The sequence below is a fragment of the Schistocerca piceifrons genome, chromosome 2 (genome assembly GCF_021461385.2).
Source record: "Schistocerca piceifrons isolate TAMUIC-IGC-003096 chromosome 2, iqSchPice1.1, whole genome shotgun sequence".
Taxonomy (NCBI): domain Eukaryota; kingdom Metazoa; phylum Arthropoda; class Insecta; order Orthoptera; family Acrididae; genus Schistocerca; species Schistocerca piceifrons.
Window position 1 is genome coordinate 433891564 of NC_060139.1, and position 25282 is coordinate 433916845.

The window sequence follows — 25282 nt, forward strand, 5'->3', positions numbered from 1 at the left end:
ACAAATTGTAAATAGCCTTTCACTCCCTGTATTTTACCCCTGCCACCTTCAGAATTTGAAAGAGAGTATTTCAGTCAACATTGTCAAAAGCTTTCTCTAAGTCTACAAATGCTAGAAGCCTAGGTTTGCCGTTCCTTAATCTAGCTTCTAAGATAAGTCGTAGGGTCAGTATTGCCTCACGTGTTCCAATATTCCTACGGAATCCAAACTGATCTTCCCCGAGGTCGGCTTCTACTAGTTTTTTCCATTCGTCTGTAAAGAATTCGCGTTAGTATTTTGCAGCCATGACTTATTAATCAGATAGTTTGGTACTTTTCACATCTGTCAACACCTGCTTTCTTTGGGATTGGAATTATTATATTCTTCTTGAAGTCTGAGGGTATTTCGCCTGTCTCATACATCTTGCTCACCAGATGGTAGAGTTTTGTCAGGACTGGCTCCCCCAAGGCCGTCAGTAGTTCTAATGGAATGTTGTCTACTCCCGGGGCCTTGTTTCGACTCAGGTCTTTCGGTGCTCTGTCAAATTCTTCACGATGTATTGTATCTCCCGTTTCATCTTCATCTACATCCTCATCCATTTCCATAATATTGTCCTCAAGTACATTGCCCTTGTATAGGCCCTCTATATACTCCCTCCACCTTTCTGCTTTCCCTTCTTTGCTTAGAACTGGGTTTCCATCTGAGCTCTTGATATTCATACAAGTGGTTCTCTGTTCTCCAAAGTTCTCTTTAATTTTCCTGTAGGGCAGTATCTATCTTACCCCTAGTGAGATAAGCCTCTACATCCTTACATTTGTTCTCTAGCCATGCCTGCTTAGCCATTTTGCACTTCCTGTCGATCTCATTTTTGAGACGTTTGTATTCCTTTTTGCCTGCTTCATTTACTGCATTTTTATTTTTTCTCCTTTCATCAATTAAGTTCAATATTTCTTCTGTTACCCAAGGATTTCTAGCAGCCCTCGTCTTTTTACCTACTTCATCCTCTGCTGCCTTCACTACTTCATCCCTCAAAGCTACCCATTCTTCTTCTACTGTATTTCTTTCCCCCATTCCTGTCAGTTGTTCCCTTATGCTCTCCTTGAAAGTCTGTACAACCTCTGGTTCTTTTAATTTATCCAGATCTCATCTCCTTAAATTCCCACCTTTTTGCAATTTCTTCAGTTTTAATCTACAGTTCATAACCAATAGATTGTGGTCAGAGTCCACATCTGCCCCTTTTCCTACTACCGAATTCCAGTCACCCATGACTATTAAATTTTCGTCTCCCTTCACTATCTGAATAATTTCTTTTATTTCATCATACATTTCTTCAATTTCTTCGTCATCTGCAGAGCTAGTTGGCATATAAACGTGTACTACTGTGGTAGGCGTGGGCTTCGTGTCTATCTTGGCCACAATAATTCGTTCCTATCCTGTTTGTAGTAGATTACCCGCACTCCTATTTTTTTATTCATTATTAAACCTAATCCGGCATTACCCCTATTTGATTTTGTATTTATAACTCTGTATTCGCCTGACCAAAAGTCTTGTTCCTCCTGCCACCAAACTTCACTAATTCCCACTACATCTAACTTTAACCTATCCACTTCCCTTTTTAAATTTTCTAACCTACCTGCCCGATTAAGGGATCTGACATTCCGCGCTCCGATCCGTAGAACGCTAGTTTTCTTTCTCCTGAGAACGACGTCCTCCTGAGTAGTCCCTGCCCGGAGATCCGAATGGGGGACTATTTTACCTCCGGAATAATTTACCCAAGAGGACGCCATCATCATTTAATCATACAGTAAAGCTGCATGTCCTCGGGAAAAATTACGGCTGTAGTTTCCCCTTGCTTTCAGCCGTTCGCAGTACCAGCACACCAAGGCCGTTTTGGTTAGTGTTATAAGGCCAGATCAGTCAATCATCCAGACTGTTGCCCCTGTAACTACTGAAAAGGTTGCTACCCCTCTTCAGGAACCACACGTTTGTCTGGCCTCTCAACAGATACCCCTCCGTTGTGGTTGCACCTACGGTACGGCTATCTGTATCGCTGAGTCACGCAAGCCTCCCCACCAACGGCAACGTCCATGGTTCATAGGGGGGTTGAGAGATATATACCAAATAAATTAATAAGAAATGGTACTGCTCCCGACGGTACACAAAACAGGTCAGAACACTGTCGCAGTAGCAACGCAAAAAATATGCCAAATTTAAAAGAACGCAAAATCCCCAAGATAAGCGAAGTTTTACATTAGCTCGGAATTTAGCGCCAACTACAATGTGAGACGCTTGTAATAGTTTCCACAACGAAACTTTGTCTTGAAATCTGGTAGAAAACCCAAAGACATTTTGGTCGTATATAAAGTACACCAGTCGCAAGATGTAATGAATGCTTTCACTGCGCGACAACAAAGGTGATATTATTGATGACAGTGCCACTAAAGCAGAGTTATTAAACATGGTTTTCCGAAATTCCTTCACAAAAGAAGACGAAGTAAATACTCCAGAAGTCGAATTAAGAACAACTGCCAACATAAGTAACTTGGAAGCAGATACTCTCCGTATAGCGAAGCAGATTGTAACACTAATGAAAGGCAAGGCTACCGGTCCAGACTGTAAACCAGTCTGGTTCCTGCGAGATTGGGCTGATATAATAGCTCGATACTTAGCAATCACATACCACTCGCTCGTAGAAAGATCAGTATCCAAAGGCAAAAGTTGCACAAGTCACACCAACACCCAAGAATGGAAATAGGAGTAATCCGCTGAATAACAGACCCACACCATTAACGTCGATTTGCAGTACGATTTTGCGGGCGGAGTGGCCGAGCGGTTCTAGGTGCTTCAGTTTGGAACCGCGCGACCGCTACGGTCGCAGGTTCGAATCCTACCTCGGGCATGGATATGTTTGCTGTCCTTAGGTTCGTTAGGTTTAAGTAGCTCTAAGTTCTAGGGGACTGATGACCTCCAAAGTTAAGTCGCATGGTGCTCAGAGCCATTTTGCAGTACGATTTTGAAACATGTATTGTTCAAAAACTGGCTCTAAGCACTATAGGACTTAACATCTGAAGTCATCAGTCCCCTATACTTAGAACTACTTAAACCTAACTAACCTAAAGGCAACACACACATCCATGCCCGAGGCAGGATTCGAACCTGAGACAGTAGCAGCAGCACGGTTCCGGACTGAAGCGTCTAAAACCGCTCGGCCACAGCGGCCGGCTAAACATATATTGTGCTCGAATGTTATGCAACACAGATTCAGAAAATATGGTTCTTATGAGTCACAACTAGCTAGCTCCTTATTCTCACGAAGTAACGAGTGCTGTCGACAGGGGACGTCAAATTGATTCGATATTTTTAGATTTCCAGATGGCTTTTGACAGCGTTCCTTACAAACGATTTCTAATTAAATTGCGTGCCTATGGAGTATCGTCTCAGTTGTGTGAATGGATTTGTGATTTCCTATCCGAAAGGTTACAGTTCTTAATAACTGAAGGAAAGTAAAACATAAGTAATACCTGGCGTTCCCCAAGGAATGTTATGCAGTAGACCTTCTGTTGTTCCTGGTGTACATAAATGATTTAGGAGACAATCTGAGGAGTCCACTAAGATTGTTTGCAGCCGATATTGTCATTTACCCTCATATAAAGTCATTAGATGGTCAAAAACAATAGCAAAAGGGCTTAGACAAGATTTCTGTATGATGCAAAAAGTGGCAATTGATTCTAAATCATGAAAAGTGTAAAGTCATCCATATGAGCACTGAAAAGAATCCGATCACACAAATCTAAGACTGTAAACTCAGATAAATACTTATGGATTACAATTACTACTTAGGGATTACAATTACGAAAAAACTTAATTTGGAACGATAGCATAGATAATCCTGTGAGTAAGCAAACCAAAGACTTCGATTTGTTGACAGAACACTTAGAAAATGTAACAGCTCCACTAGAGAGACTGCTTACGCTACGCTTGTCTGCTCTCTTCTGGAGTAGTGGTGTGTGGTTTGGGATCCACAGCAGATCGTATTGACGAAGGACATCGAAAAGTTCAAAAAATAGCAGCTCGCTTTGTATTATCGCGAAACAGGGGGGAGAGTGCGACGGATATGATACGCTAACTGGAGTGGCAGTTATTAGAACAAAGGTGTTTCCCGTTGTGGCAGAATCTTCTCATGAAATCACCAAACCTCACCTCATAGCATGAAAATGTTTTGTTGGCTCCCACCTACGTAGAGAGAAATGATCATTGTAATAAAATGAGGTAAATCGGAGCTCGGGCACTTATGGTGTATCGCAGAATAATCATGTAGATGTATATGTAGATGTATGTCGACGGAGAATGCGTAGGAGACTTGCCCGACCCACGCCAGTTAAGCATGCGATTGCGCGGAAGATAATGTGTGGATCAACAACAACAGCTGCAAGAACATTAATTTTCCCTCCTCTGCCGTCACTTGTTACCTTCCGTTATGTTTTCTAGGTGTTACACTGCCACTTTCACGGACTGGTTGAAGAGGTTGACAAATAAGCCGACATGGTTGACGTCTACTGTGACACTTTGTCGCGTATACTGTACAAGAACGAACTGCATTCTTCCTACACTCCTACACTGGTAAATCCCATCGTCCACTGGCCATGTCGGTATCCCTGGGAACGAAGCTGCAGATGCCGCGGCCAAGGCTGCGGTCCTCCAGCCTCGGACAGCTTCTTGTTGTGTGCCTTCATCTGATTTTAGCAGGGTCATTTGTCAGCGCATTTTATCACTGTGGCATGCCGATTGGTCTACACTTACTGAAAACAAGATTCAGGCCTTGAAACCTCTCCCCACAGCTTGGACGGCCTCTTCACGTCCTTCTCGGCGGGAGGAGGTCGTTTTGGCCCGGTTACGGATTGGACACTGCCGGTTCAGCCACCGCCATCTGCTGACGGCTGCGCCGGCGCCGTTCTATGTGGGCAAGTGTTGACGCTACGCCACATTTTAACGTCCTGTCCGAAATTTAATACACTACGCATCGATCTTGGCCTGCCATGTACTCTGGATGAAATTTTAGCGGATGACCCAGGAGCAGCTGCTCGCGTTCTTCGTTTTATCCACTTGACAAACCTGTCTAAGGACATTTGATTATGCTGTTTTCTTTTAATCCCTTGCCTGTTAATGTGCCTTTTATACTGTTGTCCTTTTTAGTTGCTGTTTTAACATTGTGCCTCGCAGTGCATTCATAATTTAGTCTGGGCGCTAATGACCACTGTAGTTGTGCTCCCTAAAACCACAAAAAAAACATCGTCCACTAAGAACTTATTGCTTGGATTATTACACAATAACTGACTAGCAAGTCGCAATACACTGAAGTAACACACAAGCACACTTTTTTCTAACATAACAATATCGTCCCCAGCAACTACGGTGGGTGAGTGGGACAAACAAAGTGCCGATGCGGAAACTTTTCGAAATACGATAGCTCGGAAACCACTCACATTAGAATCGTGCAATAAATACCACTGACATTCTGAGCTATCCGACTTTCAGTTTGTTAATGTCAATAGGCACTGTTCCATTTCAAAACTGTATGTTTGCACAAGAAATAAACTTTCTAAGTATTATTACAATCTGCTTATCGGCTAACAATGCGCGCCCCTGACCACCAGTTCATTCTGTGAAAACCGCACATCAACAGCACTTTCCATTACCGCAATATTTGCGGTGGAAGTTTTAGGTGATTCACTCTGTTTATTTCCATGCCAGTTCCACTGATGATGAAAAGCTTTATTCCGTAAACAGCAAGCATTAGTCAGTATACTCGTGTAACCGCTATTTGCTGACCTGTGCAAATTGCCCAGGAACAATCATATGGTCGCCATGACATTAGATAGTAAATCTAACATAAAAAGTAATTCCAGAAATAATACAATTTTAGTACTAGTGCGTGTAGCTGCCACCAAAATAGCACAGTGTTAGTTGTGGTAAATCATTATGCTTGCTCTCAAACACAGAGTGGAATGTTCTGGCAAGTGACTTTTTTTTTCTATGGTAGACTGAAAGTACTGTGTTTTGTGCATTAACGCTTTTAATCAGTTTTCTCTCCAGTAGCTGCACTTCGAGCGACACCCAATCCGAAGCGACAACACACTAAACACAGCCGTCAAAAGACACTCCGCAAAAATCCAGACGCATCCAACTGTCATACTCTTTTCAACAAAACCATAAAAAACCATAAAAAATTATTGTTATCATTTGCAGTCGACAATTCAATTTACAGTGACCAAGGTACTTTTGGCAGAACCTGAAAACAGCTCTCTTAGCCACAAGTGCCCAAGTTGACTGAGACCCTTCTGAAATAGATCAGAATTCGGTCTCCTTCATATACAGTATTACTAGCTCAACTGTCATGTCTTACATAATAATAATAGTAAGTAAATTTCTTAAATAGACTGCTAGCTCTCAAGTTTGCTATTCTGGTACACAGGATATCAGTACTATTTGTAGAGAGAAGAAAATTACGGAAATGACCATAAATGGTATATGTGTTTCCAGTTCACTGGAACATCGCTAAACTTCTAAATCTAGTTCAAAAACACTCATGCACAAAATTATAAAAGTCCTTACTAATCTTCTAAGAAGTCTGTTAAACAACATTTTCTATATCTGTAGACAAAGATAAGGATGCTTGCTTTTCATATTTTTATTCCGCCGGACCTTTATCGAGCTACAAGCGCATCGTCACTGGTCCTATAGAAGATATACTGTATAGTACTATAATGTGTAATATTATAAGATACCGGTTATGTATTATGAGACATGTTTGTAATCATGCGTGGTTACGTTAATTCATATAGTAGTTACTTATATTTTATTTTTGTGCCTTCATAGAATATTTTCAGATATTTATGAAAATGTTTTATCAGTTTTATCTGATTCGCAGCTCCTCTTCATATTGGTATGAATGACGCTAATCGAGGTATAATACCAGTGAAGCATTTTATCCTCAAAGACGTCAATTACAGTGCTTCATGGGTTTTGGTTTTTATAGTGTTTGTGTGGTTTAGGTAACCTGTACGATGTCTTTGTTTCGTCCATTGATAATAAACGTATAAAACATAAATACACACGAAGTGACATCTTTAACATTTGTGAGGACGAAATATATTACTGGTATTAGACAGCACGATTAGTCTCATTCATACTAGTGGAAGGGCGTGCTGTAAATCAGATAATTCACAAAAATCTGGAAAAAATACTTTGATGATATCCAAATAAAATGAAAGTAAGTACTACACACTCTAACGCAAAATATATAAATTTATAAACATGTTCTACTCCCAGAACTTATAGTCTATATTGTATAATGTAGGCATTATATTAAAATTTACCTTTCATAAGACCACTGACAATGAGCGTGTAGCTCGCTGTTGGTCTGGAGGAATAAAAATATAAAAAACAAGCACCCTTGTCTTTGTCTATGTATACAGGTACTACCATTTATCAGCCGGGTGAAGGCTGCAAGATATGTTGAATACAAAACATTTTTAATTCTAAATTATGTTAACTAAGCCGTCACATAGTAATTAACCATACAAAAACTCTCATATGAATTATTTTTTAAATAAATATTTTACAATACAATTCAATTATTATTGTTAATGAAAGACGGAGATATTCGTATTGCCTCCATCGGCAATACAAAAGAAAGAAAAAGGGAAGAGAGAGAGAAAGAATAATTTTATATGTATATTGCTCTGTTTTCCTCTCATGCTTCGTTTTCCATAGATAAAGTTATCTAATGTAAAAAAAAGAGTATAGATACATCTCAGAATAAATTAACAGTAACATAGACGACATTTACTGCGTGTCAACTGGGTCTCAAATTCACAAAGATACTGCACGGGCTTTAGTTAACGACGGAGAAACACTGTTAGTACTGCGTCTGCGTGTTCATGAAATACAAAAATACAAGCCGCCTAAGTACTGCGCTCTCAACATTCAACTGAAGATTATACACAAAAATTTTATAAAATGAGCTGTTATGCTTTAAGTGCGCTCAAAACGTTTGCACCATAACCCGTCAAATAAATGTGCAAAAACGCCATATGCGAAAAGAAGAAATGCTATATCACAATATTTCGGGTACAATGACCGCTGAAACTTCGTCTCAAAAGCCGTCTTAGTACTGCGCTCTCAACATTCAACTGAAAGCTATACATACAAATTTTATAAAATGAGCTGTTATGCTTCATGTGTGCACAAAACGTCTGCATCAAAACCCGTCAAATAAAGGTGCAAAAACACCATATGCGAAGAGAAGAAATGCTATACTATAATATTTCGGGTACAATGACCGCTGAAACTTCGTCTCTCAACTGTATGAAAGCTCTAAATTTTGAACGACTGAAATATTATTCACTGTCCAGTCACATTATGTGACCACCTGTTAAAACCCTGAAATAACCAAATGTTGCAGCACAGACCGCTGCGAGCCATGCAAGAAGAGAGTCAGTGAGGCTCTGGAAAGTACTGACAGGGATATGGAGTCATTCCAGATCCAGTGCCGTGGCCAGCTGCACTAAGTTTCTCGGTTGAGGACCAATGGCGTGAATAGCCCGATCGAGGCTACAGATTCCTAGATTGGGTTCAAATCCAGAGAGTGGTGGCGAGAGGAGGACAATAAACCCATCCTGTAGCTCTTCGAACCACTCAGTTACACTGTGGGCTGTGTGACACGACGCATTGCCTTACTGGTAGATGCCATCAGCCCGAGGAAAAACAAACAGCATGTACAGGTCGACAGGGTCCTCAATGACAGATACATCGATTGTGCCTTCCCGAATAGCGAGATCATCCAGGCAATGCCACGAGAACATTGCCTACACCAGGGGTTCCCAACAAAATTTTCTCGAGGATCCCCTCATCGAGCATGATTGGTATCTTGTCATATCACAGTATCAAGTACCTAAAAAAGCCAAATTAAGAGTCTTTTTATACGTTTTCTATTTTTGGTACTTAGAAAAAACATTGACATATTCATTATTGAAAAAATATTGAGCTTAAAACTTTTTCAATTTAGCCATCACTGTTATTGTTAAATTTTTGATTATTTCTCAAATCTTTGTCTTTGAAATATATTTAATATATTTTTTATTCTAATAGCATCTTGTGGACCCCCCTCCCCCCTGGCATAGCTCGCGGACCCCTGGGGGTCCACGGGCTACCTGTTGGGAACCACGGGCCTAGACCATAATGTGACCTCCTCTAGTCTGGATCCTTCCGAAAATGCAACGTGTGCATTAATCAGGCGCCTGTTGCGGAGGCCCATAAACAGCAACGTTCGCTGAATAGTCGTTGAGCAGACACTGTTGGTAGTCGCTTGATTCATCTGGGGTGTCAATTACGCAACAATTGCCCGATACTTCTCTGCAGCCGTTTATCCTTGTCACTTTTGGCCTGCGGTGCACCGCAGCTGCCTTGGCGCCGATTATGGATAGCGCCATTTTGCCATGCACAGTATACTTTAACTAAGGCGGCACGCGAACAATTAACAAACTTAGCCATTTCAGAAACGCTTCCACCCTTGTGTCGAAAGCCAATGGACGACGGACAAATCGCACCATTTCTGCATTACGACAACAATTGAACTTTTTCCCGCGTGCCCCTAACAAGCTTTACGTACCATCCGTTGCTAATGCTGCCACCTGCCGTCTGCGAGTAGTTACTGCACGTTGACTGACCCTTAACATAGACAAATGTAATGTATTGCGATTATATAGAAAGAAGGATCCTTTATTGTATGATTATATGATAGCGGAACAAACACTGGTAGCAGTTACTTCTGTAAAATATCTGGGAGTATGCGTACGGAACGATTTGAAGTGGAATGATCATATAAAATTGTTGGTAAGGCGGGTGCCAGGTTGAGATTCATTGGGAGAGTCCTTAGAAAATGTAGTCCATCAACAAAGGAGGTGGCTTACAAAAAACTCGTTCGACCTATACTTGAGTATTGCTCATCAGTGTGGGATCCGTACCAGGTCGGGTTGACAGAGGAGATAGAGAAGATCCAAAGAAGAGCGGCGCGTTTCGTCACAGGGTTATTTGGTAAGCGTGATAGCGTTACGGAGATGTTTAGCAAACTCAAGTGGCAGACGCTGCAAGAGAGGCGCTCTGCATCGCGGTGTAGCTTGCTGTCCAAGTTTCGAGAGGGTGCGTTTCCGGATGAGGTATCGAATATATTGCTTCCCCCTACTTATACCTCCCGAGGAGATCACGAATATAAAATTAGAGAGATTCGAGCGCGCACGGAGGCTTTCCGGCAGTCGTTCTTCCCGCGAACCATACGCGACTGGAACAGGAAAGGGAGGTAATGACAGTGGCACGTAAAGTGCCCTGCGCCACACACCGTTGGGTGGCTTGCGGAGTATAAATGTAGATGTAGAACATACGTGGCGGTAACATTAACGTAAATGGGCCGCATACCATTCGGGGACGCTCTGAGTGCTGTTTTCCCTGTAGCCTCACACTTGTTCCACTAGTCTAGATGTCGGGGCTGTCATCGCTGTGTGACCCTGCGCTGCACTGCCAACAGGGAGCCCTCGGCGACTGTGGGCGTGGCGTGGCCGCCGCACACGGACGATGACCCGGCCTACCTGGAGGTGGGCCGCGAGTTGCGGGCTCGCAGGGACCTGCTGCCCGCCAGGATGGACTTCTGGAGGAGCGTCCTGCCCAGGCCCGCGCCACCTGAGCTCTGAACGTGAAGCAGTCCTGCGACAAGCGTTCTCTGCGATATTTATTTATTAATTTATATGTTGTACAGTGCTTTGTAAATCAACCCGTCACTCTTATCGATTTAATAAATTGGTTCCATACTGCCAAGACTCAACAATCTCACTCAGAAAATTGCATGGTTTTACTACCCGATTTCAAAAGATTGTATCTGCCATATGAATGAAGACAAAAGTTTGGATAAATTTTAACTTACGATGTGGTTACAAAGTTTTTCTTTTCAAATGAACCAACAGATTTTACAAGCGTAGGGGAAGCTCATGTAGTATCAGATAGCGGACTGTAACAGGCAAGAACCGTATCTAAATTCGACTATCATTGACAGCACCTGTTACGTCACTGCAGAGTGAACTATGGAGGAATAAGGCCACTTACGCGATCATGAATGAAAACTACAGCGCATTTCGAAGTGACATCAAGTTCTGTTTCCATTGAGTTTTCCGGAGCATGAACGTAACTTTGGATTGTTGTGCTTTGTTTGCAAGTAATTAATATTACCTTTCATAGTGTCTTTAGATACAACTGGTACTATGCTCTGTATTGTAGGTTGTGGCAATGTCTAGTCCAAGTAATAATAACAGTGTTAAACTACAACGCCAACGGTCTTGCCGCAGTAGTAACACCGGTTCCCGTCAGATCACCGAAGTTAAGCGCTATCGGGCTGGGCCACACTCTGATCTGTCACCGTTCGGGTCTGCCGAGTGCTGTTGGCAAGCAGGGTGCACTCAGACCTTATGAGGCCAAATGAGAAGCTGCTTGATTGAGAAGTAGCGGCACCGGTTACGAAAACTGACAACGACCAGGAGAGCAGTGTGCTGATCACACGCCCCTCCTTATCCGCGTCCGGTGACGCCTAAGGTCTGAGGACGACACGGCGGCCCGTCGGTATTGTTGGTAATTCAAGGCTTGTTCAGGCGGTGCTTTTTTTAAACCAACAACAGCGGTAAGATCGTACAGGACAAAGCAATTTCGGATAGTACCGGAGGAAACGTACAATATAAACACTTGGTTTTTTACGGTTTTGTTCTTTAGCAAACAAAGGGGGAGAAACCAAAAAATGAATGGAATGAAAATAACATGCAGAAAGCCGTAGGAAGAGTCAGGGGTCTTGAAATGACGCGCAGGGAAAAAAGTAAAAGGTATTCAGTTCCGAGAACTGTATACGGGAAAACAAAGGGGTTGCCCTTAAACGTCTTTCAAGAAACAACAGGTTTTTTCGAGAACATCCTGTGATAAATAGGAAACAGTATTCTTTTATCACGTTAAGAATTTTTGAATAATGACCTGAAATATAGCGTACAAAAAGACAAAGCAACTGAAAGTAAAGCTTTGGTTCACTAAGAGAAAAGTGACAGCAGGCACGGAATTTGCTATGATTTTACATTGCTATGTCTCTTTTCTTAGTTCAACATGGAGCCTTTCAATACGACCGTAATTAGCCGCTGTTAGGATGTCAGACACAGTGATGATAGGTGCGCGTAGCGTGCGTGTTTTATACTCAGCCTTTTGTTAAAAAAACTGTCTAAACTTACTTCTCGGTGTTCGCGTATTGCCGTACCTCAAGGACCCACTGCTTACAAATCTTGACAAATATTTCGTGTAATTATCAAAAATGGTTCAAATGGCTCTGAGCACCATGGGACTGAAATTCTGAGTCCCCTAGAACGTAGAACTACTTAAACCTAACTAACCTAAGGACATCACACACATCCATGCCCGAGGCAGGATTCGAACCTGCGACCGTAGTGGTCGCGCGGTTCCAGCCTGCAGTGCCTACAACTGCTCGGCCACTGGGGCAACAACACAAACAACCCTGTTATAGAGGTGGTGTCAGCGTGAGGATAATTACGGAAAATCTACAGTCCTGAACAGGTGCAGCACAACGTGAACTTAGAGCAGCAGCAGCAGTAGCATGAGCATCTTCCGACTACACGGGGACATCCAACGCTCGAATTCAGGTTGGTCTACTCCAGTCTGGCTAGAACACGAAAGGCAGTGATGAATTTTTATTTTACATTTGAGTGACTCATTGACGTTAAATTATACGAAATGTCGCAATCCAGTCAGAGTAACGTTGTCGATCTACAAACTGTTATTAATGAACTGCAAAAGGAGATTCGGCAGGTAAAAGCAGAAAGAAGCGAGCGTAACATTCCGAAAGACTTGCCAAATGATAGTTGATGCAGTACAGGTACAACTACAAAAAAGAATTTTTCATTATTACCACCAGTACCAGTGTTTAGCGGGAAACCCGAAGATGATATGAAGGTGTTTTTTCGTAAACTTGAAGGTGCCGCAGTGTTAGGATCATGGACAGATTCCGATAAGCTAGTGGTTGCCAAATTAAGAATTCAGGGAGCAGCACAAGATTTCATTAGCGCGGAACCTACTTGCGTGAAAACAGAAGATTACATTGAGTCTAGAACGATGTTTGTTCAGAGATTTAAACTTAAAAACGATATCAGATTTTACAGAGAGCAGCTTTACAGTTTGCGAATGCGACGAGACGAATCTATCGACCAGTTTGCTGACAGAATTCGAAGCATCAACGCTCAAACGTACGAGTTAATAGAAGATGAAAATGAAAATCGCATTCAGTTGTTCGAAGCCGACCAGAGAGCCTTGGACACATGCATTCATGGGATGCACTGGGAGGATGTAACCAAAGCTGTTCGATTTGCACCACGTAAAATCTTTCATGAAGCAGTAAAATCAGTTGTTGGTTTCGATGAAGCACAAACACCACCAAATGAGTTGTAGAAACAAGAACGCAGAGTTTTCAACACAACAGTATAATGTTACAGGTGCAGTGAGCTGGGTCACAAGCGCAAGGATTGCAAAGAAAATGGAATCTGCTATCAATGCGGGATGCAGGGCCATGTTTCGAGAGATTGTCGCAACAAGAAGAAAGGTAAAGCAAACAACAAACCATGTGCCAGATATTTGAACGAGTATGGGGACGTACGGGTCACCACTCCGTCCGCCCCCTGCAAGAGACAGTGATTCAGCGAAAATCAGACCGAAAATGACTTTGTGATAGGTGCTGTATATCGTGGGAGAAACATCAAAGTACTTACGAGGTGCATTCAAGTTCTAAGGCCTCCGATTTTTTTCTCCGGACTGGAAAGAGATAGAAACATGCGCATTGTTTTAAAATGAGGCCGCATTCATTGTCAATACGTCCCAGAGATGGCAGCACCGTACGGCAGATGGAATTTTACCGCCAGCGGCGAGAATGAGAACTGTTTTAAATACTTAAAATGGCGACGTTTTCCTTACTTGAACAGCGTACAATCATTTGTTTTCTGAATTTGCGTGGTGTGAAACCAATTGAAATTCATCGACAGTTGAAGGATACATGTGGTGATGGAGTTATGGATGTGTCGAAAGTGCGTTCGTGGGTGCGACAGTTTAATGAAGGCAGAACATCGTGTGACAACAAACCGAAACAACCTTGGGCTCGCACAAGCTGGTCTGATGACATGATCGAGAAAGTGGAGATAATTGTTTTGGGGGATCGCCAAATGACTGTTGAACAGATCGCCTCCAGAGTTGGCATTTCTGTGGGTTCTGTGCACACAATGCTGCATGATGACCTGAAAATGCGAAAAGTGTCATCCAGGTGGGTGCCACGAATGCTGACGGACGACCACATGGCTGCCCTTGTGGCATGTTGCCAAGCAATGTTGACGTGCAATAACAGCATGAATGGGACTTTCTTTTCGTCGGTTGTGACAATGGAGGAGATGTGGATGCCATTTTTCAATCCAGAAACAAAGCGCCAGTCAGCTCAATGTAAGCACACAGATTCACCGCCACCAAAAAAATTTCGGATAACCGCCAGTGCTGAAAAAATGATGGTGTCCATGTTCTGGGACAGCGAGGGCGTAATCCTTACCCATTGCGTTCCAAAGGGCACTACGGTAACAGGAGTATCCTACGAAAATGTTTTGAAGAACAAATTCCTTCCTGCACTGCAACAAAAACGTCCGGGAAGGGCTGCGCATGTGCTGTTTCACCAAGGCAACGCACCCGCACATCGAGCTAACGTTACGCAACAGTTTCTTCGTGATAACAACTTTGAAGAGATTCCTCATGCTCCCTACTCACCTGACTTGGCTCCTAGTGACTTTTGGCTTTTTCCAACAATGAAAGACACTCTCCGTGGCCGTACATTCACCAGCCGTGCTGCTATTGCCTCAGCGATTTTCCAGTGGTCAAAGCAGACTCCTAAAGAAGCCTTCGCCGCTGCCATGGAATCATGGCGTCATCGTTGTGAAAAATGTGTACGTCTGCAGGGCGATTACGTCGAGAAGTAACGCCAGTTTCATCGATTTCGGGTGAGTAGTTAATTAGAAAAAAAATCGGAGGCCTTAGAACTTGAATGCACCTCGTACTGACAGGGAAGCATAGACAATAATGTGCTGTTGCATAGATAAACAGGGTAAATTGAAACCGCCGCTATTAAAAGTGCAAGGGTTAAACGGAAGGAAACTGCATAACTATGGAGAAGTTGACGCAGAAATAATTCTTTTCCAAGGCCAAAATGAAGGTGAAAATAAAGATAAAGATAAATATACAGCAAGAGCGCAAGTAGTTTCAAATAACGAAACGCGTTACGACGCTGGATTTGATTTCTTGTCCGCTAACGAGACAGAGATATTTGTCGCAGAAACAAAGATCAGACTAGGCCATAGCAACTACAACCTATGAAATCGTTCTTCAGATCGTACTTAAAGGAGCAGCAATACTGACGTCATAGGAATGGACCGCCCAAACGATGCATCAGTTCAAAACATCCGTGTCGATGCTCAAATTGATCAGCCTTAGCTAATTCTCAAGGGAGCAGGAAAGACAATCTACGTTGAAGTTAAGTCACCCCGATGCAAGGAAGGAACTTTGTTATTAACTGAGCATTCCGAGAAAAGTAAGTTATTGGATACAATGCATTGTTATGTTGCTACAAGCGTAGGTGTCACTACAATGGTGAGACAGAATGTCGCAAAAGTCCCTGTTACAATAAAGAATATGAGCAATGAGGATGTAGTTTTGCCACGAGGAACAAAAGTTGCTGAAGTGTTGAGCGTAAGTAAAAGTGACGTAATACAGACTCCAGATGAGGTAACAAATGATGTAGTTACAAACACAGATTTTTGTAACAGTACCGCAAAATTGCAACGAGGAGACGAAGTTAATAATGAACTGAAGCGCAAGGTTTGGAAGAAGATAGAACATTTGAAAACTGATCAGCCGGCCAATGTGGCCGAGCGGTTCTAGGCGCTACAGTCTTGAACCGCGCGACCGCTACAGTCGCAGGTTCGAATCCTGCCTCGGGCATGGATGTGTGTGATGTCCTTAGGTTAGTTAGGTTTAAGTAGTTCTAGGGGACTGATGACCTCAGATGTTAAGTCCCATAGTGCTCAGAGCCATTTGAACTTTTTTTGAAAACTGATGAACAGAAGATTTTAGCGCCTGTTTTGTTGGAGAATGCAGATTTATTCCGAGAATGTGCAGATGTACCTGTCAGTCATTTAGTTCAACATTGTATTCTTACAGGGAACGCAGCCCCAATCACACAGAAACCTTACCGAATACCATTCAGTCAAAGAGAGTTGGTAGAAAACATGGTTAAAGAACAATTAGAAGCCGGAATTATAAAACCAAGAGATCCTTCAGACCCACCGTGGTGTTCGCTTGTTGTAATTGTAAAGAAGAAATCAATTCCTGGAGATCCACAGTTCCGTTTTTTGTGTTGATTACAGATCTTTGAATGCTGTGACCACACTCGACGTTTATCCCTTACCAAATTTAGTGGAAACCTTGGATTACTTGGGCAGATGTCTAATTTTTTCAGTATGTGATTAAACAAGTGATCACCAGTTAACAGTGCATCCAGATGATCAAGCAAAAACTTCATTTATAACTGCAACAGAAGTAAACAAGTATCTTCGTATGCCGTTTGCACTTCATAATGCTCCAGCTACATTTCACCGCCTGATGGATTCAGTTTTACGAGGTCTCACCCAAACACAAGCACTTGTTTACCTTGATGGTATAACAATTTTTGACGAAAACATGAAGCACCATACTGAGAGACTACAAGCTGTTTTTGAGCGTGTAAGAAGCGCAAACCTGTCTTTATCAATAGATAGATGTAATTTTGCACAAAGTGAAGTTAACATTCTTGGCCATATTATAAACAGTGAAGGTGTTCGACCTGATCCAAAATTAACTGAAGATGTAAAGAATTTTCCTGAACCACAGAATTTGAAAGAACTACAATCATTCTTGGCATGTCAAATTTCTACAGACGATTTATAGCTGGTTATGCGAATATAGTATGTCCAATGACACAGCTACTGAAGAAAGGAACCACATTTAATTGGTCAACAGAGTGCAAAAAGGCAATGGAAGAACTTATAAGTGCTCTAATCACAGCCCCAGCGTTAGCCTATCCGGATTTCAGTAAACCTTTTATTCTTTCAACAGATGCATCCAATTTTGCCATAGGTGCAATCTTGTCTCAAGAAGTTGATGGTCATGAACATCCAATCTCATTTGCTTCCAGACAATTAAACAAAGCAGAATGTAATTATATTACTACTGAGAAGGAGCTTTGTGCTTTGGTTTTTGGTATAACACATAACAGGTGTTTCTTGACAGGAAGAAAATTTACAGTTATTACAGATCATGCCGCACTTAAATGGTTATTGAGTTTAAAGGATCCAAGTTCCAGATTAACAAGACGGGCATTAAGACTGAGTGAGTACCAATTTAAGGTTATTCACCGACCTGGTAAACAACACGTGAATGCTGATGCAATGCGTGGAAAATTCAACATTCATCGTTTGTGTTACAATAAGTCGAGAAGAAGTGTTAAAGGCAGATCTAGAAGAAGATCCAAAATGCAAATTGTGGAAAAATGATCAACGTTTTGTCGAAATAGATGGATTATTGTACAAAATCACTAGTAAAGGAAACCGCCTATTTATTCCAGAGAGCATGAAAGATCAAATCATGAGAGAACAACATGATTCTTTATTATCAGGACATTGCAGTAAAAGAGCAACAAACATTAAAATAGCTCAAATGTTTTGGTGGCCGAGCCGCAAAGTTGACGTTTTCGAGTTCGTTTCACAATGTGATTTCTGTAACAGACGGAATAATGTAGGAAAAAGTAGAGTACCATTGCAAGAACTGCCAGAGACAAGTGAACCATTTGAGATAGTAGGACGAGGTGTCGTAGGACCGTTGCCTAAAACTAAAGACGGAAACAAATACATATTGACAATGTTAGATCATTTAGCTAGATGCCTTCTTATGATACCAATACCTGATCAGAGCGCTGAGACTATAGTTAAAGTTTTTGTAAAAGAATGGATTCTTAAGTTTGGATCACCATTAAGTACAATTAGCGATCAAGGAACGAATTTTATAAGTGAATTACTTCAACAGACTTGAAAGCTCATGCAAATAACTCAGTTAAGGACTACACCAGCACACCCTGAAGGAAATGGAAGAATCGAGCGAGTCCACAGAACATTTATTAAAATGGTTATCCATTATGTGAGCAGCAAACATGACAATTGTGATGTCTGTTTACCGTGCCAGCCGAAGTGGCCGTGCGGTTCTAGCGCTGCAGTCTGGAACCGCGAGACCGCTACGGTCGCAGGTTCGAATCCTGCCTCGGGCATGGATGTGTGTGATGTCCTTAGGTTAGTTAGGTTTAACTAGCTCTAAGTTATAGGGGACTAATGACCTCAGAAGTTGAGTCCCATAGTGCTCAGAGCCATTTGAACCATTTGTTTACCGTACTTGGTAAGTTGTTACAATGCCAAAACGCACAGCTCAACTGGCCTAAATCCATATGAGATCGTCTATCGAAGAAGAATGCATTCACCCTTGGACTTTGCACGATAGACTGCCGGAATCAGCAATGAATACGTAAGGGATCTGGCACACAAGTTAAAGAAGGCGAGCAAGACAACGCGACCGCCAAGCGGCAGTACCACAGTATCGAGTTGAAGATCTTGTGTATCTGAGAAATGGCGTGTTAAAGAAGAGTCAAGTCAAAAAGTTTAAGAAGTTTTGGAAAGGACCATATACAATCTTCGAAGTGTAGTCGCCAGTCACTCTTAAGCTCCAACTGCCCTTTCGTTCGATTGTCGTTCATGTCAATTATGTAGAGCCATTTCTGGGTAGACTTCCTGTAGCAGCGAAAGACGACGAGGACCGACCGAGAAGCAGACCTGCTGTTCTCAAACCCAGGAAGTGAGAATCGTGAGGTCGCAGTCCAGACTTCGAGGCCGAGGCAGGGCCACGTTTTCCGGGCGATCCTGTTTCAGACACCCCTACAATCTGCGTAAACGTTTGTAGTGTGTGACAGTGCAACGCGTGTGTTTATTTCAGCCATGTGCTTATGTGAATGTGTTGTGAAAATTTAGTATTGAAGCTATTGCACGAGTGCAATAGCTTTTATTCCACAGGTTACCCCAAGAAACTAATTTCTTTTATGTTCATTGTTAACTCTAGTATTTATAACTAACTAAACATGTTCATTTTTATTCTAATGCTTACTATGGTTCCGTATTCTACTAATGCTGTAGTAATAGTACCACAGAGTGCAGGTGTTCTGTTCGAAACCACGATCAGACATGGTAGTTTCAACAAGTAATGCAAAACTTGTACTCAAGTACAATCTGAGTGAAATCCAGCAACAGTTCAATTCTGTAAAGAAGCAAATTGATCTAATTCGTTCTGTAAAGGTTCGAAATGGGTACATCTTGGTATAATAACTGGATCACAGTCAGAATGCAGGTAGAGTCTACATTTGCTAATTATGAACAAGAGATGTACTATTTTTTAAAGCTTTTGCCACACAAAACTTTAATTAGGCGTAAACGTGCCTGGTTTGATTTTCGAGGAAGTATCCTTCGTACTGTACTTGGTACTTTAACTAGTCGAGATCTGCTGGAAGTTAAAGGCAAAATATTACCTCTTAAACAACAGTTCAGTACAGATTCAACTAACCTCTCTAATGAAATTATCGTATTAAAAATATGCAAAGAACCATTACTAACCACACAGTTTTCGTTGAACAGATTGTAAAGTAATTTATCTCGCATTTCCATGTCATTCGTAATGAAACGAACGCAAATATCCAAGAATTATTCCAAGGATTAAATGCTCTGAGTGCACACTTAGATTTAAACACTCTTTTGTTAAGGATTACTGAAAGTTTATCAAATGCTAGAATTGATGCCCTTAACTTATGAACAGCCTTAGAAAGTAGTTCAAATGATTGTTTGAGCAGCGTACTACTACATCCAGGACAATCAGATCCTACTACCCATTGAGCGAAAGCTAGATGCAACCTATACTATGATTTACCCTGTTGACTCTTACAATTTATATGATTACTATAAGTTAACCACTGTCATTGTTTCTATACCCATTTCTATATCAAAGCATAATTTTGAAATTTATAAGATTTATACTTAACCTGTGAAATGGAGACAGGCAGGTATTCATGTCAAGTACATACTAAATGATTTTCTACTGATCAGCAAGGATCACAGATATTTTGTGTCCCTAAATGAAAATGATTTGCATATGTGTAAATGTAGTCATAAGTTAATTTGCCCTGAATTGGCAGTATTCTTAGACAGCAGAGTGTGCAGCTGTGAGAAAGAGCCGGCCGCGGTGGCCGAGCGGTTCTAGGCGCTACAGTCTGGAACCGCGCGACCGCTATGGTCGCAGGTTCGAATCCTGCCTCGGGCATGGATGTATGTGATGTCCTTAGGTTAGTTAGGTTTAAGTAGTTCTCAGTTCTAGGGGACTGATCACCTCAGATGTTAAGTCCCATAGTGCTCGGAGCCATTTATTTTTGTGAGAAAGAATTGTTTATGAATCATCCCCCAAGAGATGATTGCCCTAGAATTTTAACGCAACTGGACATTTGCCATTAACGAGAATGTTATCTGTTTATTACAATGATTCATACATATGAACATATGGAAAGCATTCCTTATCAAGTTTTTCTGAAGACAATAATTTAATTAAGGATATCCACGAAAATGTAATTTCTTCCAACAATGAGTTAAACTTCATTGAAGCAGCGAACAGAATTAAGTCTTTCCATTCATCCAGTAATGTTAATGCATACTTGATTGTCAGTATTGTGTTTTTATTGCTTTTATTAATTTGTCTTTTGTCAACAGCATTTGTCATGTATGAGGTTGTCGTCCTGAAGGCAAATGAAATACATGTTGCGATGTCTTCTGATGCCACAAGTGGCGAAATAGATCCATAACGCCCAGGAGGTCGTTTTGAACCGCCTATGGTTGCTCTTTTTCTCTGAGGAGAGTGATGTAAGGGTCTACGGATTGCACGCAGCCGTACGGTACGTAACACGCCCTCGCCAGCCGACCTATCTGGAATGCTGACAGTTTGCTTGGTCAGTACACGTGCGTCCGGCCACAGTGCGATGCAGGGAGTAAGCGACTGGCCGCCGTCCGCAACGCGCCGGATAACCAGCGCAGCCTCAGGCGCGAATATGTCTCTTTTCTTAGCTCACCATGGAGCCTTTCAATACGACCATAATTAGCCGCTGTTAGGATGTCAGACACAGTGATGATGGGTGCACGTAGCGTGTGTGTTTGGTAATCAGCCTTTTGTTAATAAAACTGTTTACACTTACTTCTTAGTGCTCGCATATTGCCATACCTCAAGGACCCACCACTTGCAAATACTGACAAATATTTCGTGTAATTATCATCTGGGGCAACAATACAAACAACCCCCTTATAAAACTGTCATATGACGACCGCTCCTCACATCAACAATCCAGGGTACCCGATTTTTGTTAATCCTTTTTTTGTGTCCCCTGGACGATAACCATTCTTCCTGAATCTAATAATTGATTGACAAAAAAAATGTTTTAGAAACTCAGCTTTTCCTGTTCACGTTGAACGAAGAAATATCTGTATGCCACGGTACAGCTTTGAGTAAGTCAGATGTTTGCGCATCAAAAACTTTGCTTAGATACCAACACACATACACGCATACAACTGAAAGTGTAAATTAAGCTCAATACGGTAGAAATTAACGAAAAACTTAAGTTCAGAACATATCAACATCCAATATGGAGTTTGTGGGCTCTAAAAAATGGTTAATGTTTCAAATAACAGACCATTTCTCTGCATTTTAATGTGAGTTTGGAATGCTTGACATAGTCCGAAACGAAGGAGGGTGGAGACTGAGAATCTGGAAACCAAAAATGACAAGAAATAAATACGAACAAAGAATGGCGCTAAATCCCTCATCGTGTGAATTTATGTGCAATAAGAATGTATGGGACGAAACTGAGGAGAGTGGGAGATATCATTGCCTATTCCTAAAGTAGTCGCGCTATCCGCAGAAGCTATGAAGATAAAGGAAATCCTCGCTTACCATATTTGTGTAGAACAATAGCAGAGTAAAGGAAGTAAGAGTGTAGGGAGGTGGTAGTGGTTAACGTTGTATTCGTCACAGCAAGATGACTTAAGAATGTACAAGCACTTCTAATAATGCGCAAACCTGACGATCAAAATCCATTGGTCTATCCTATCGCCAAAAATCCCCACCTGCTGCAGTACCTAGAACAACATGTTCCTATCAGTCTACTTTCACACCATCCACATCCTATGCCAAAGAAACTTCAGCCAGTTTCCTCTGCTAACTCAACACCCCGTTTCACATATACCCGTCCTACCGGCTGTACCCTTAGTTCGTTGCTCTCCTTAAATCAAGGCTCCAATATTCCTCAGGGCTTCCTGATTGCCACAACTCCACTTCTCTCCTTTTTAGTCCTGACCCCAATCAACGATCACATTTCTCACTAAAACATCTGCCTGACTCCCAGATATGCGTATTGCCCCTCGTCTCTCCATCCTCCTTATCTGCATCTTGTGCTCTAGTGGCTAGCATTGCTACCTCTGGATCACGGGGTCCCGGGTTCGATTCCTGGCCGAGTTGGGGATTTTCTCTGGTCATACGGGAAAATCCCCACTTAATCGCTACCTCGGAGATGCTGTGTCCCATCGATCGTGCACTGACTAACACTTTGTCCATACTCACTTAAAACTTGATAACCTGCCATTGTAGCAGCAGTAACCGATCTAACAACTGCGCCAGACGCTTGTTGCCTTATCTAGGCTTGGCCGACCGCAGCGCCGTATTCTGCCTGTTTACATATCTCTGTATTTGAATACGCATTCCTATATCAGTTTCTTTGGCACTTCAGTATAGTTGGCTAAGACCATTAGACGAGATCATATTTTTTGTATTTTAATCCCGTTATTTTATTCACGCAAACTGTAAATAAACTGTGCGAATGTTCGTAATTTTTATATGCAGCAACATGGCCACTGTCATTCCTTGTCCCCTCTCCGCTCCCCCGCATGTTGGGGGCATAAAATTACAAGAAAAGTACTTTTAAAAAATCAAGTAATGCTTCGAAACAGAACGGGAGAATTATCATCAAGATAACCAAGGATAAGAACAAAGTTAAAAGCGTAATATGTTTAAAAATCACTAAATAAAATCCATAATCCGACAAAAAAATCTTGATACCTTTCATTTATTTTCTCTAAAAAATGGTTCAAATGGCTCTAAGCACAATGGGACTTAGCATATGAGGTCATCAGTCCCCTGTACATAGAACTACTTAAACCTAACTAACCTAAGGACATCACACACATCCATGCCAAGGCAGGATTCGAACATGCGACCGTAACAGCAGCGCAGTTCCGGACTAAACCGCCTAGAACTGCTGGGCCACAGCTGCCAGCTATTTACTTTCTGATTATTTTACTGTTCATACTGTAGTTACCTGTTGCAGTGCACTATTGTTGTTTTCTTTACTTTTTTATTTTAATTGCGTTCTGTATCTAATTTTATTTCTGTAAATATTTGTGGATAATGTAAATTTTCTACTATTCATTGTACTTTTTTGCTTGCATTGGTTTAACATTTCTTTGTCTTTTGACATATTTATTTAACGGCGGAACCACCTGATTATCGCTCTACAGCGGAGTGTGCGCTGATATGAAACTTCCTGGCAGATTAAAACTGTGTGCCGGACCGAGACTCGAACTCGGGACCTTTGCCTTTCGCGGGCAAGTGCTCTAACGACTGAGCTACCCAAGCACAACTCACGCCCCGTCCTCACAGCTTTAATTCCGCCAGTACCTGATTATCGTCTGTACTTTGTAACGAATCAATCGTTTTTTCACGAGAGAATGAAATCTTTAAGCGCTCCTATCAGTATCCCAGATTAATGACTGCAGATCCCAGTTTCTTATATTCGTCTTACGTTTCCCAATTTATTGGAATCCTTGTAAGGAAAACGTCTTTCGATTAATTTCACCCACGCGCCACCATATTTAAACACCGTCCCGCGATGTGAAAAACTGTGAAGCACCGACGTCGGAGCGCTTCCGGGAGAGATTCCGTCCCTTAAGGGACGCTGCGAGTTACACGGAAATATACTTCGCAGTTAATAGTCGGCGTGTAAACGTCGCCTTCTTCACGGAACGCTTCGGCGAGTTTTCTTCTACTTCCACCGATGAACGTCCACGCGATTCTCGTCTGTGAGACGCGTACATTTCCCTGCCCCTTTTTATATTTCTCTTCTCAGGAGAAAGATTCTTAAAAGCCGAAACAGACAGAGACGACTGAGAGGACGGTCCTTCGTCCTCTTCTCTTTAAAGGATAGACCCCTCGCCTGACCTGATCTAGCAATCTCTTCCGTGGGCTTCAGGGATCTAGCCTCTCTCGCGGTTTGCAGTTCAACTCTTGATTTGTTAGTCTTCCTTTTTGCATCTTGTAGGTATGTTCAAGGCATTTTACCCTGTTTTGTTTTTTATCCTTTAACTGAATTAATCCCCTTCTTACGTCTTCATTCCTCATTTCTTTTCTCACACTTACAGCCTTTGAGCGCTTTGTAAATATCATTTCAATGGTCTGTATAAGCATTTCGTATACCTTTCGTGATGGCCATTACTCTGAGCCGTATTTGAAAAGAAGGTAGCCTTCCTTTATTTTTTTTTCTTTCTACGCTTTGTTGCCCAGCGTTCTAAGTATTTTTCTAGAAATCATGTGATATTTATTTAATTTATTCTGTACGTCTTCTCTGTCTCGTAGCTTAAAACACAACCTAAGAAGTTAAAACTATTTTGGAATTTTCAGAGTGTCTTTCTTTAAACACCATAATCTTTGTCGTTTCGTGAGAAACATTAAAATTGTAGTCCTTGCATATCTGGTCTAGGCAATATATTCCACTTTGCAGATCGTTCTCACTCTCCTACAAAATTATTTCGACAGGGGCGAACATCATGGTATCTGTCCATCAATATGGTTTTCTTTTAGTGCCTTGATTCACCTTGGCTAGTCAGTTGGTTAGTTAGTTCGTTCGTTCGTTAGCTAGTTACTTTGACGTTCCATAGACCATTTGAAAGGTTCTTTTATGGCAAGTATGTGGGAA

The 25282-nt window shown here is 41.8% G+C and overlaps 1 protein-coding gene across 3 annotated transcripts in view; it reads left to right on the forward strand.

The window, feature by feature from the left end:
- LOC124777181 (esterase E4-like) overlaps positions 1–10848 on the forward strand; it is a 213073-nt gene extending 202225 nt beyond the window's left edge. For all 3 annotated transcript variants that reach the window (XM_047252492.1, XM_047252493.1, XM_047252494.1), the window contains one exon: positions 10562–10848. In XM_047252492.1, the coding sequence (XP_047108448.1) occupies positions 10562–10724 (163 nt within the window). In that variant the 3' untranslated portion in view covers positions 10725–10848. The remainder of the gene's footprint in view (positions 1–10561) is intronic.
- The last annotated feature ends 14434 nt before the right edge of the window (positions 10849–25282 follow it).